The following is a 13,866-nucleotide window of genomic DNA, read 5'->3' as shown; positions in this document are numbered from 1 at the left end:
AAATCTGAAAGACTCAATTCCACCTATATGACACTCTGGGAAAGCCAAAGCTACAGAGACAGGTTGAGGAAAGAGAAGAGGATAAACAGATGGAGCATGAGGGATTTTTAGGCAGTAAAACTATTCTATACTATTTTGTATACTGCTATAAAGTCAGATATATGTTATTATGCATTTGTAAACAAAACAAAACAAACAAAAATCCTGAATATATTACTGCATTCACTAGAGAAGAGCCAGAGAAATATGTTAGCATGAGAAACTGCTTGTTGGTTAATGCAGATGTGCACAGCTACTTTCCTAGTTTCCTATTAATCTCCCTACCATGTTCTATCCCTGCTTACCTGAAAGTGGTCATGAATGGAAACACACTTGCTAAAATGATGAGAGTACAGACCAAGGGAAAGCTCAGGTTCCCTTGGCTGCTGGGTTGCTTGTTGCTTGACTCCCTGTTACCATGTATTCACACACTGGGCCCTGAACACATCTGACTGAGCCTGCTTCTGGTTGTTATGGGTAGGCAATTATAAACCATACAGTCCTTTCAAAGATAAAATCTTTGCTTCCAATTCTTCAACTGGATTGTATTAATTTTCTATTACTGCATAATGAGTTATCACAAATTTGGCACTTAGTACAAACATTATAACTGTTATGGGACAGGAATTTGGATATGAGTTAGTGGGGTCTTTTACTCAGGGTCTCATCAGGCTGAAATTAAGGTGTTAGCTGGGGCCATAAACTCATCTAAGGCTTGGGGTTCAATTCTAAGCTCAATGGTTACTGCAGAATTCATTTTCTTGCAGATGTAGGACTGAGGACTCAGTCCTTCAAGACTGTAAAAAACATTCCCTGCCATGTAGTTTTTCTACAAAATGGCATTTGGCTTCTTTCAGACTATCTCAGCTGCTTTCAATCTGATTTTAGTAAGGGCCCATTCTCTTTTAAAGTCTCATCTGATTAGGTCAGACCCACCCAGATAATCTTCATTTTGATTAGTTTAAGGTCAACTGATTCAGAACTTTTATTATGTCTATAAAACCTTTACCTGTTATATAAAATGCTATAATCACAGGAGTGAAATCCATCCAATTCCCTGACATTCAAAGTGAGGGGATTATACAGAACATGCAAAACGGGGCAGGTATCTTGAGGCCATCTCAGAATTCTGCCTACCACATGGAGAATTAATCCTGATGTAACTAATATTGTCAGACTAATCCTTCTAAATCAGGCTACTCATTATCTGACTTTCTCTTAAAATAACCTTCAACAGTTCTACAAAACACACACAAAAAGGAAGTCTAAATTCATAAACCTGATATTCAAGGCCTTTCTCAAAATTTCCTCAGGTGACACTAAAGCCCAACTCCCACAGGACCCCTCAATAAGCCCTCAGTCATAGGGTCCCTTTGCTCTGGTCAATCCATGCCCCCATGTCCTCTGTGTCTGCATTCCTTCATGTGTTCTTCCTCCAGACCTAAATTGCCATTTCCATCATTATTTAAAACTCACCCAGCCTTCCAGATGCTGCACTGGCCCTCCCATAAAACCTTTTCTGGTTCTTTGGACTCACACTAATCTTTTCTTCATTTGCATTTGTCCTGGATCACTATGGTAGATTTCCAAAAACAACCATAAACTTCCCATCCCTGTGTGTGCACCCTTTTGCAATGCAATTTTACTCCTCCTCCAAAAAGATTAACTGGATTTCTCCTGAGCTGGGTCCTGCGACTTTGTTCACAAAGAGGGATATTAGCAAATATGATGCAAGAAGACACTAAAAGGCACTTGTGTGCTTGGGCTTGCTCTCTTGCTGTCTTGGGAACCTTGCTACTACCACTAGATTAGAGGCCGGACTAGCCTTCTCAGATGATGACAGCCATTAAGTCAAGTCATCCTAGTGGCCTCAACTAACACTGGGCCAACTGTCACATGAAAAATAACAAACCTTAGTACTTCAAGTTATGCAGCTCTGTACCAACATTTGCACAAAGAAAAGAATAGAGATTCGAGGTCATCCTTTTTAGTAACATTTATTTTACTCAGTTTAATTCTAGTATGCTTTCTTGTGAAAAGAGTTCAATATAGCTTGTGATGGAGGGCACATGAACTACAGTCTGGTTTTCAATGTCTGGAAGCATGCTTTGGAATGGATCATGAAACTTAAAAAACAAAAACAAACAAACCTGACTTTTAAGGTTTAAATAACCCAAATGTCCATTAACAGATGAATAGACAAATGAAATGTGGTATATACATATAATGAAATACTGTTCAACATAAAAAAGAAATGAGGGTCTGATATATATTACAACATGGATGAATCCTGAAGACATTATGCTAACTGAAATTAGACATAAAAAGGAAAAATATTGTATGATTCTACTTATAATCAGTACTTAGAATAGGAAAATTCACAGAGCAGTAAATTAGCACTTGCCAGGGACTAGAGTATAACTAACACCACCAAATTGTGTATTTAAAGATGGCAAGTTCTGTGTAACATATACTTTACTGTAACATTTAAAATTAATGTGATATATTCAATTGCCTTAAACTGTACACTGTAAATGGGTGAGTTGAATAGCATGTGAACTATACCTCAGTAAAGCTGTTTTAAAAAATTTAAAAATACAAGCAAAAAACAAGACAACACTTGGTTTCAACTGTCTCCTTAGATGGGAATTATCCAACAATATTGCACATCCCTTCTCACATTAGCTGCTAGGAAATGAAAGACCAAGTTCAAGCATAGTAACTCAGATGGCACACAGATGTGCTAACCCATAATAGCCATCATGATTGTTTTTATCACTATCACCAAATCAGAGGTTCCACATTCCTGTTTACATCCTCTTTGTTTTTCTTTGCCCCATTTCTTCATCTTTGCTAACTAAAATTCATTCACATGATTTTTAACCAGGCCCCTGGTAGACTCTAAAGTAAACTGAGATTCTAAACTTCTGAGATTATGGCATTAACTCTGTAAATATGATACTATAGTCCCAGACTAATAACTCTCAAAGCAAAAGAAAATAAGAGATCATGCTAAAAAGTAAATTAAGAGAATATGTATCTTTAAAAGCAGTGAGGAGCAAGTTAACCAGCATTATTTAAAACCATGTTCAACCTATTTCACCACAAAAAATCAAATATGATGAGAGTGACACAACCATTATTGACTGACCTTTTCATCTGCAGTGTGTCTTATTAACACAAGTATTCAAAATTTTACCAAATGCCAGTATTTTCTAATACATATTTGAAACTACATTCCAAAATTCAAAGACCTTGGATTTAAGGTCATAGAAAAAGGTCATTCATAGAGGAGAATGGGAGATAGAACATTTTTGACATTTAGAGAAATGTTAAACAGTAATTCCACATACTTACACAAGGATTTTTTAACCACCAATTCTTGGGTAAATATGGTAGTCCCTTAGTTAGCCTACCACAGTACTAACTTTTCCAATATGTTGCCATAAAAATAAGCCTACAAACACAAAATGCAAAACAGATAAATTCTATTTCTAGTAATAGTTTCTGGTGTAATGATTTGTGATGTAATACTTGTACCTCTTTGATGAGATGTATTATTACTAGAAAAAAATCCATTTGGCTTGCCTCTCCAAAGAATCAAATTTCCCAGTAGCAGAAACCACATTAGTTCTTTCATCCATAGTACATGTGCTTTGTACTTGGACATGCTCTTAATAAATATATCCTGAACATCCAAGCCAGACTATAAACTTTTTGTGGTAAGTGTACAATGAATAATAAGAGGAAATTTTTTTTAAGTGGTACTACAGATTGAACCTAGGGGTGTTCTAACACTGAGTTATATCCCCAGCTCTTTATATTTCTTTATTTTTTTAAAATTCTGAGACAAGGTCTCACTAAGTTGCCTAGGTAGGTCTCAAATTTGGATCCTCCTACCTCAGTCTTCTGAGTAGCTTGGATTATGGGCATGTGCCACCATATCCAGCAAGAGGCAATGTATTAAAAGGTACAAGGGTGCTCTGAAACATAACATATACCCTCATATAAAAGAATGGTTACTTAGTTTTCCACTGTTGTCAGGATGGTTGGGATGAAAGGTGACCAGCATCACGGTGTAACTGAAAGTTCTGGGGGTGGCATGGGGATTGGAAGGCTATGGAGGGTTCTGCTCCAGTGATCTATGTGACACCTGTAGAAGGTGAGCTTTACCTTAGGTTCCTTTTGCTCTTGAAAGAGATTTGATTATGAGATTGATATTGTAAGTGCACAAAATATATAATTGTGTTCTTGTCTTAGAGACTCCAATATCCTCATATTTATACTCCTAAGAGGAAATATACCTTAGATATACAATGGCAAAAACTTACTAGCTTATTTAATCTTACGATAAAAAATGACAATTAATTTGAGGATAAAGTAATTAATTTAGTCTCTAAATCTTTAAAGTTTTTAGTCTCTACAGCTGAATACCTAGTAAGTTTACCCATTTGTCACCTTTTATCATAGCAAAACTTCAAAATGGATTTATTTTAAAAGGCCTAAAGGCAGGAAGTGGGTGAAATGATTTATGAACAAACCAGAGATTGTTTGGATATGATTATAAATTGCAAATCACCACAATTCAATGATACTTAGACTTTAAAAAGCTATTTTGTTTTAAAAAAAAAAAGGAAGAAAATCAGATCTCACCTAAAGGACTAATTATGAAACTTAAGTAATTTACACATTCATGGTTGAGTGCTGAATAAAACATTAGACTATCTAATTATAGATATTCTAAAATATGTATAATTAAATACAGAATAGTTTTTTTCAAAAAAGACTTACTTTCTTGGTGAGTTAGCAGAGGACTCCTCTTCTGAATCAGGAAAGCTTAGGGTTTGCAAAATATGATTATTTTTTTCAGTGGAAAGGGCATCTCTTTTTTGCTCAGAGTAGATTAATTTTAAGGTCTCTGTTCCATTTTTTCCCTCTATCTTGTTACTTGGATTTGGTTGTGGTTCTGGACTCCTTAAAATCAGATCATCTTCACTTATAGAGACTGTGAGGTCATTGCTACTGCACAAACTTTCCTCCTCCTGTTCTTCCTGCATTTTTTGTAACTGTGGGTCTTCATGGGCAAGATGATCTGTAAAAGGGGATATAAATAGGTTACTGATCACAAATTTCAGGGAGAATCAAGGTAACATGGAGCAGCATTACTCAACAGTTAAAAATATGTAGAAATAATCCACAACTAATTATAGTATTTAAAAACTCAAAAATATTTTACCTTACTTTTTATTTAATTTTTTTTTTTATTTTTGGGCTGGATTTGAGCAAATCCAGGACCTCATGTATGCTAAACATGAATTCTACTACTGCCCTCAAAAAATAATTTAAAGTATTTTTTAGAAAATCAGTGAGTTTGAAAATCAGAAAATTAACTGTAAAAAAAAGGTACACATTTATGAATTCAATGAAACGGAATTCCTTAACATAATTACTATTTGAGTTTTTGATAAAGAAACAAAATTAGAGTATATTTTATCCTTATGTAAGATCACTAACACCCAGAAAAACTAAACACTAACAAAAATCTACAGACTCACTCAGCCTCTCATCCCACCTGAGAAACCTTCCCAAGCAGAATGCTTCTCTTGAGACCACTTATTTTCAGATGCACAGTGTTCTGAAACTGATATCGCAGAGACAGGCGGGCTGGCTCTTTCTTCCTCAACTTCAATATGTTCTCGTGTCAGTATTTCTCCCTCTGATCCTTCTGATCTGCTGGAACTGTCACACTTTAAATCAGTGGTTCTGTTCTCTGGACTTAATCTTTCCTGTAACGAGGAATGAAGTTCAGCAGACTTTTTGCCTTCAGATAAATTACTCTTGCTGTGATGTATGTTGCTTCCTATCTCCAAGCAATGAGTTTGTTCCTCCTCAGACAATACACTGGCTGTGACTGGCATTTTCTCACCAATCTGAAGAGATGTCTTTCCATCTATTTTGTCAGACTTATTTAAGCACTCTGTGTCACTATTAGTTTGTACTACATAGCTGTCTGTCACATTGCTTCTCTGGGCTGTCTGTTGGTGTGAATGTGGGTCAAGAATTGAAAAGTTCTTTGTGGGTTGGGGAGATTTCTGCTCTGTACTGAAATCTCCAAGGCTTGAGATGGCTGACATTTGGCGGCCCATGAACATTGTTGCTGGTTGATACAATCCTTTTGACATAGTTGTCCCCAAGTTAATTCCTGCTTGCACTGTAACCTGCAAAGAGATGTGAGTTAAACATCATGTATAAACAATTAGGTTGTTTTTAAAAATGAAAGGAAGCACAACTGTAGAAATCACCACTTATCATGATTTATAAAACTTGCTCCTTCCTACATAATGAATGAAGAAAAAACAGTACAGTCCATGCTATTCAATTTTAATAACAATGGTGCTTTACAAAGCGACTTTTGCCAAGGAACTATAAATGCAAAAAAAAAAAAGAAAGAAATTCAGGTATTTCACATAATTAAGCTGCATGCTTAAAATTAAATTAAAATGGAAATTTTATGTTATGTATAGCTTTTGCAATAAAAACCAAAAAAAAGTTATGAATTCTAAAAGGACTTCATGGAGAAGCTCAGATTCAATGGAGCTACAGAGTAACTTGACCAAAGGGAAAAAACATCAAGGGAGGGGGTATACAAAAGACTTTTGGAGGTTTCAAAACTCTATTTCTAGTAAATGTAATATAAAAATTTCTGATAATTACTTTAAGGATAGCATTAGAATATATTGCATCATGTACAAAACATTGATAATTTATAGTCCAACTGTAAATAATACCAGTTTTTCCTGACCATCTTTTCAAGTAATTTTAAAGAAATTTAAAGCAGTTTCCATTTATTGGCATATGTATAGGAAGAATGAGTATGATCTTACAGAGACAGAGAAAGAGAGCACAAGCAGATACTGAAGCAGCTGGTTCGATGGCTTCATCAAGGATGCACAGAGGGAAGAGAAACTAGAGGTAAGAAGCATGAAGCCCTGAGAAAGTTTCAGTGCTTTTCTTCCAAAGGGCCCAAAACACTTCTGCACATATAAGAACATTTATTTCACAGAGACAAATAGAGTATATGGGGGGATGTATCTGCACCCCTCTGTAGATGAAAAAACCAAGGGCCAAATATTAAGACAGAAAATGTCATACACATAGTTGAAACAGAATCCAGACCTTGCTTCTTTTCAAATGCACTGTCTTTTCTATTCCAAAGTAAAAGAAGTAACTCTGAAGTGAACCAATGACAGGGATGTCAGAGAAAGTGGTAGAATCAGGACCTTTTAATTTCTCTGCTCCTCAAGAGTTAACACTGGGAAAAAATTTTCCGAATGACTTTTCAGAAATCTGGAAATTAACCAGGCTTGCAACAACCTGGGGGAGCATTTATTTAAGAAAAACAGCTGTATCTTAATAAGAACAGAGAGCTTTATGGTGTTTTAACTTATCTTATTCCCATCCCTTCTCCCAGAGGTCTGTAGTAAATTTGAAAACCTGTACTGACAATGAAAACCAGCTGCAAACAATAACAAGCTTAAAAATTTAAAGGAAAAGCTGGTGAAAGAGCTGCCAGCAGGTGGGTCTGAAAAGCTTGAGCCTATTTCTGGGAATCTGGACAGTTACCTACAAGCTCAGGGATGTAGGTATGCTCAGGAAGTGTTTCAAGAAGTTCCTAAACTCTCACCTCTGGCTCACCTTGAAGCACTGTACAAGCAGGAAGTAAAGACTAAGGTGAGACTGTAAACTTCCTGGATGAGTGTGAAAAGCATGTCCCAACACACACCAGAGCCTCCTGGCAAAGACTATGAGAATTCTAATTCTGAGTATTTAAAGAAAGCTCTAATCATTACCCACACTCACTAAATAAACTTAACACAAACATCAGTGAACACACATAAAAAGTAGTACAGACTTTACATAATTAATTCGGAAAGTCACTTAAACAGAAAACACAAAAACAACTCTGGGAGGGGGAGAACTGCCACATTTTATTATTTAAAATATCTGTTTCAACAAAAAAGGATGAGAAATTAAAAAAATAATAATAATAAATAAATAAATAAAAACTATGGGTCTTACAAGGAGGAAAAAAAAAGCAGCCAATAGAAACTGTTTCTAAGGAAGCCCAAGTATGGAATTAAATTAACTCAAGGCATTAAGTTATATTAGATATGTTCAAGAACTAAAAGAAATCACATCTAAAGAACTAACATAAAGTATAAGAATAATGTCCAAATAGAAATCATTAATAAAAAAATATTAATTATAGGGTTTGGGGGTAGCACAGTATTAAAAGTGCTTGCCTACCATGCACAAGATCCTAGGTTCCCTCTCCAGCACCACATACAAACATCCCAAAAAAATCAATACAAGAAATATAAGTTATAAAAAACAGAACTGAATATAAATGTGGAATTTATGCAGTTAAAAAGTACAATTGCAGGCTGGGGATATAGCTCAGTTGGTAGAGTGCTTGCCTCGCAAGCACAAGGCCCTGGGTTCAATTCCCTGCACCACACACACACACACACACACACACACACAAAGTACAATTGCCAGAATGAAAAGTTAACTACAGGGCCACAGGAGCAGATTTGACTAGGCAGAAGAAAGAATTAGCCATCTTGAATATAGGTCCATTGAGCTTATTCAGTCTGAGGAAACAAAAGAGAACGAAGAAAAATGAATAGAGCCTCAAGAGAACTGTGGGACGCATAAGCATAAACTAAAAGTCTTAGAAAGAAAGACAGAAAGTTTTGAAGAAATAATGGAATAAAACTTTTAAATTAGATGAAAATTAAGTTATACATCAAAGAAGCTAAATGGAGTCAAAGTGGGAGAAACTCATAAAGATCCACATCTAGACAAATCATAATTGAAGACAAAGAATCTTTTGGTGTATGTGTGATGCCGGTGATCCAACGAAGAGCCTTGTACATGCCAGAAAAGTGCTCTACTACTGAGTTACACTCCAACCCCAAAGAATCTTGACAGCAAATATAGAGAAGTGATATGCTCACATCCAAGGAATCCTCAGTAAGATTAAAAGCTGATTTCTCATCAGAAACCATGGAAGTCAGTAGGCACATTCAAAGTACTGTAAGTAAAAGACTGTCAATCAAGAATTCTATAGCTACCAACACTTTCCTTCAAAAGTGAAGGAGAAATTAAGATAGTCCTAAATAAACAAAGACAGAATCTGTTACTACCATACCTGCCATATGTGAAATACTAGAGAAAACACATCAGGACGAAATAAAAGAACATTCAAGAGTAACCCAAATCTACGTTAAGAAATAAAGAATACTAGTAAAGGAACTAAACTGGTAAAAACAAAAGATGGCATATATGTATTTTTTGTTTACAACTTTTTTCTACTACATGATTTAAAGACAACTTTGCAAAACAATAATTAGAAATCTGTATTAATATTTAACATGTAAAGGGCTGGCGTTGTAACCCAGTGGTACAGCGCTTGCCTAGCATGTGTGAGGCACTGGGTTCAATTCTCAGCACCATAAACAAACAAATAAATAAATAAAGGTCCATCAACAACTAAAAAATACTTTTAAAAAATATGCAACATATAAGACACAAAACTATGGCTTATATTATAACAATATGACAAAGGAGTAGAAAGAGAATGGAGTTATACAAAGTTTTTATATGCTACTGAAATTAAGTTGATATTAATACAAACTAGATTATTAGAAATGTAGTCTTAGTCCATTTTAAACTGCCATAACAAAGTATCTGAGGCTGTACACTTTATAAAGAATAGAGGTTTATTTATATATCGAAGTTCTAAAAACCCAAGATCATGGTGTTACCATCTGGTTGGCTCTTGTGAAGACTGGCTTCATTACATGGTAAATGGCATTATGGTGAGAGCATGTATAAGAGGGAGAGATCACATGGTGAGTCAGGAAATGAGAAAGATCCAGGAGTCATGCTTGCTTTTATAAATAACAACTCATTCTTACAGGAATTAACCAGGGTTCTACAAGAGTGACAATTAATCCCTTCTAAGGACAGTACTCTCAATGTTCTAACTGCTTTCCATTAGGTCCCACCTCTTAAAGATCTCATCACTTCAATACCATAATGCTGAAGACCAACCTTCCAGGCAAGTGAACTTTTGGGGAACACACTCAAACATATCCAAACTATAAAACATGCTAATTGAACTATGAGGGCACTAATAGGAAAAGAAACATCAAGAGAATTAAAATTGCACATTAGAATATTCTGTTTAACAGAAAAGGAAGTAGTGTTGGAGAAATAAAGGAACAAAAGAGGTACATACAGAAAACAGATAAAGATTTTATCAGATAAAGATTTTATCAGTATTTCTATTAAATATCAGATAAAATATCAGATAAAGATTTTATCAGTATTTCTATTAAATGTAAATGAATTAAACACTTCAATTAAAGACAGAGATTAAAAGAATGTGTTTTAAAAGAATATGATTGACCCACAATCCAAGAGACTCGGAAGGCTGAAGGATCAGAAATTTGAGGTCAGCCTGAGCAGCGTAGTGAGAACTTTTCCCCCAAAAATTAAATAAATAAAAACAACAGGGGAATAGCCAGACATGATGGTGCATGCCTGTAATCCCAGTGGCTCAGGAGTCTGAGACAGGAGGATCATGAGTTCACAGCCAACCTCAGCAACTTAGTGAGGTCCTAAGCAACTCAGCAAGAACCAGTCTCAAAATAAAATATAAAAAGGGTATGTGGCTCAGTAGTTAAGAGCCCTGTGTTCAATCCCTGGTACAGAAAAAAAAAAAAAAAAAAAAAAAAAAAAAGCCACAAAGCAGGGTGGTGCTGGGTATGTGGCTCAGTAGTAGAGCATTCCCAGGTTCAAATCACAGACACACACACACACACACAAATATGACCAAACTATATGTTATCTACAAAACACTAATTTTTGATTCAAAAACAAATAGGTTGAAAGTAAAGGGATGGAAAAAGATATAAACAGTGCCTTGTGAAAAAATATACTACGGAAACAGTGACCAAAAGAAAGCTGGAATGGCTATACTAATACCAGACAAAATAGACTTTAAGACAAAAACTGTTACTGGGGACAAAGGACAATTTATAATGATAGGATAAACCTGTGAAGAGAATATAACTATTAGAAATGTGTACAACTAATAACAGAGCCCTAAAATACATGAAGCAACAACTGAGATAACTCAAGAGAGAAACACAAAATTCAATAATAGCTGATGACTTTTATATACAACTTTTAGTAATGGAAAGAATTAGACAAAGATCAAAAAGGAAAAAGAGAATGTGAACTGACCTAACAGACATATACAGTAGATTCCTTCACTCACCAGCAAAATATGCATTTTTTAAGCCACAAGGAAAATATTAGTTATTTATTTTCATTTCTCTGATTAAAGTGTCAAAAACCAAAAAGAATTTGACACAAATTGAAAACTAAAAAGTAAATATATGCTTACTCCAGGAGCTCAACCATCTGTCAATTCCATGTATCAAATTCCTTTCTGTTGAAATAGATACCTACAGAGTTTTTTCTTTCTGAATTGACACCTGACTGATTTTATATTTATGGATTAGGATATTAAATATTTTTAAATGACATTCTGATCAATTCAAAATATAAATCCAATGAAACTTGAATAAAAAATTCATAAAGAATGTGCAAAGCACACCAATTTTAAGATTCAGAGGGAAGAGCTAAGGATCAAGAAATGTGAAAAAATGGGAAAGCAACTTCTGTAAGAAAAAAAGGAGACCTACATTACCATATATTAGCATTTATCATAAAGAAGACAATGTGATATTGATTCAGGACTAGGAAAAAATAATTATAAAACAACTAACTAAATTTCTAATCCAGAAACATTAGGGTTTTAGGTAGGCCATAAATCAAGTCTTAATAAACTTCAAATTACTGGAAGTATGTTCTGTGACCACAATGGAATAAAATTAGAATGCAGTAAGGGGGTAATTTAAAATTCACAAATATGTGAAAATTAGCACACTCCTAAATAACCAAGGAGTCAAAGAAAAAAAAAAATCACAAGTGGAATTAAAAAATATTTTGAGATAGATGAAATGGAAATCACAACAAACAAAAACCCATGGAAAGCAGTGAAAACAGTACTTAGGGAGTTCATAGTTGAAGTCTATCTTAAAAAGAAGGAATGGGGGTTTCAAGATGGAGGACTAGAGGGTGGCTGCATTTCATGTTGCTCCAGGACTCAGGATTCAAGAAGAGGAGATATTGAGAGACTTGGGACCAACTCAAAGCTGCCGGGTGAGTCTCTCCTGTTGGGGAGGCGTCCCGGATGGGGCGGTAGTCCCAGAACGCAGGGAATTTGTGAAGTAGAGTTGCCCAACGAGACACTCCTCCCCCTGCTGGAGCAGTGAACTTGGACAACTGGGAGCATTGTAGAGGAGGTCGCTCAGCACAACGCTAGGACTCAGAGCAACCCAGGCGGCTGCCCAGAGGAGGAGGCGCATGGCGAGTAGCTTGGACTCAGAGCGACCGCACCGGAACTCCAGGCAGCTGCCCGGAGGAGGAGGTGTACGGTGGGTCGCTTGGACTCGGAGCAACTGCACCGGGGCTCCAGGTGGCTGCTCAGAGGAGGGCTGCACAGCCAGGTGATTAGGTGCAGAGCATGGTCCCAGGACCTAGGCGGTTTCTTGGTGGAAGAGCCGCACAGAGACAAGTTTAGGGGTGGAACGAAGGTTCCAGGACTGAGGTCAGGTTCTCTGAGGAGGGGCAGCCTAAGGAGACTCGTCTGTGAAGGGCGAGGCTCCCAGGCCCAGGAGGTAGGTCTGGGCCCCTGGGAACGTTGCAGAGGAAGGCTGCCCAGCCCAGGCGGTAGTTGTGGATTCAGGGGAACCTCTAGGAGGGGAACTGACCAGCGAGACCTCCCCACCGGGTGAGTCTTCCCTGCCGGGTGAGGTTTTCCAACAAGGATAGTAAAACCAGAGACACAGGCACCAACAGGCCTTGCCTCAGCCCGCAGCCTAGTTCCCCTTTGGATGACCATTGGTTAACAAGTGGAGGCACCTCTGCCCACTAGCAGGGGATATATCCCACCTGAAGACCACCACCCCTAGAGAGGCAGCTTCCTTGTGGAGCACTGCATTATCAATTTCCTCCAAGACTTCAGGCTACTGAAGGATAAGAGGGGATATACTAAAACTTTTCAGGGACACTATAAGTCAATAGAGGAAATCTGCAATATCTCAGTGATCCACTGATACCTGAACAATATGAGAAAACAAGTGAAGAAAATGCCCAAACAAATATAGATGTTACATCAATAAAATCCAATGACAGCATGGCAGAAGAAATGACAGAAAGGGAGTTCAGAATGTACATAATTAAAATGATCAGAGAAGCAAACAAGGAGATGAAAGAGCAAATGCAGGCATTGAAGGAGGAGATGAAAGAGCAAATGCAGGCATTGAATGATCGCACCAATCGACAGTTAACAGAGCAAATTCAGGAAGCAAAAGATCATTTCAATAAAGAGTTAGAGATATTGAAAAAAAAAACAAACAGAAATCCTTGAAATGAAGGAAACAATAAACCAAATTAAGAACTCCATAGAAAGCATAACCAATAGAACACCTGGAAGACAGAACCTCAGATACTGAGGAAAAAATATTTAATCTTGAAAACAAAGTTGAACAAACAGAGAAGATGGTAAGAAATCATGAACAGAATCTACAAGAATTATGGGATATCACGAAAAGGTCAAATTTAAGAATTATTGGGACTGAGGAAGGATTAGAGAAACAAACCAAAGGAATGAACAATCTATTCAAT

The 13,866-nt window shown here is 36.5% G+C and overlaps 1 protein-coding gene across 3 annotated transcripts in view; it reads right to left on the bottom strand.

The window, feature by feature from the left end:
* The window catches only part of Kiz (kizuna centrosomal protein), a 128,982-nt gene that overhangs the window by 81,537 nt on the left and 33,579 nt on the right, over nucleotides 1-13,866 (bottom strand). For all 3 annotated transcript variants that reach the window (XM_047540090.1, XM_047540089.1, XM_047540091.1), the window contains 2 exons: nucleotides 5,612-6,257; nucleotides 4,831-5,131 (listed from right to left, as the gene is read on the bottom strand). In XM_047540090.1, coding sequence (XP_047396046.1) covers nucleotides 4,831-5,131; nucleotides 5,612-6,257 — 947 coding nt within the window. The remainder of the gene's footprint in view (nucleotides 1-4,830; nucleotides 5,132-5,611; nucleotides 6,258-13,866) is intronic.

Source organism: Sciurus carolinensis, chromosome 2, assembly GCF_902686445.1.
Source record: "Sciurus carolinensis chromosome 2, mSciCar1.2, whole genome shotgun sequence".
NCBI classification, from domain to species: Eukaryota; Metazoa; Chordata; class Mammalia; order Rodentia; family Sciuridae; genus Sciurus; species Sciurus carolinensis.
Note: the sequence above shows the minus strand (reverse complement) of the source record. Positions and strands in the feature narration are given on the sequence as shown.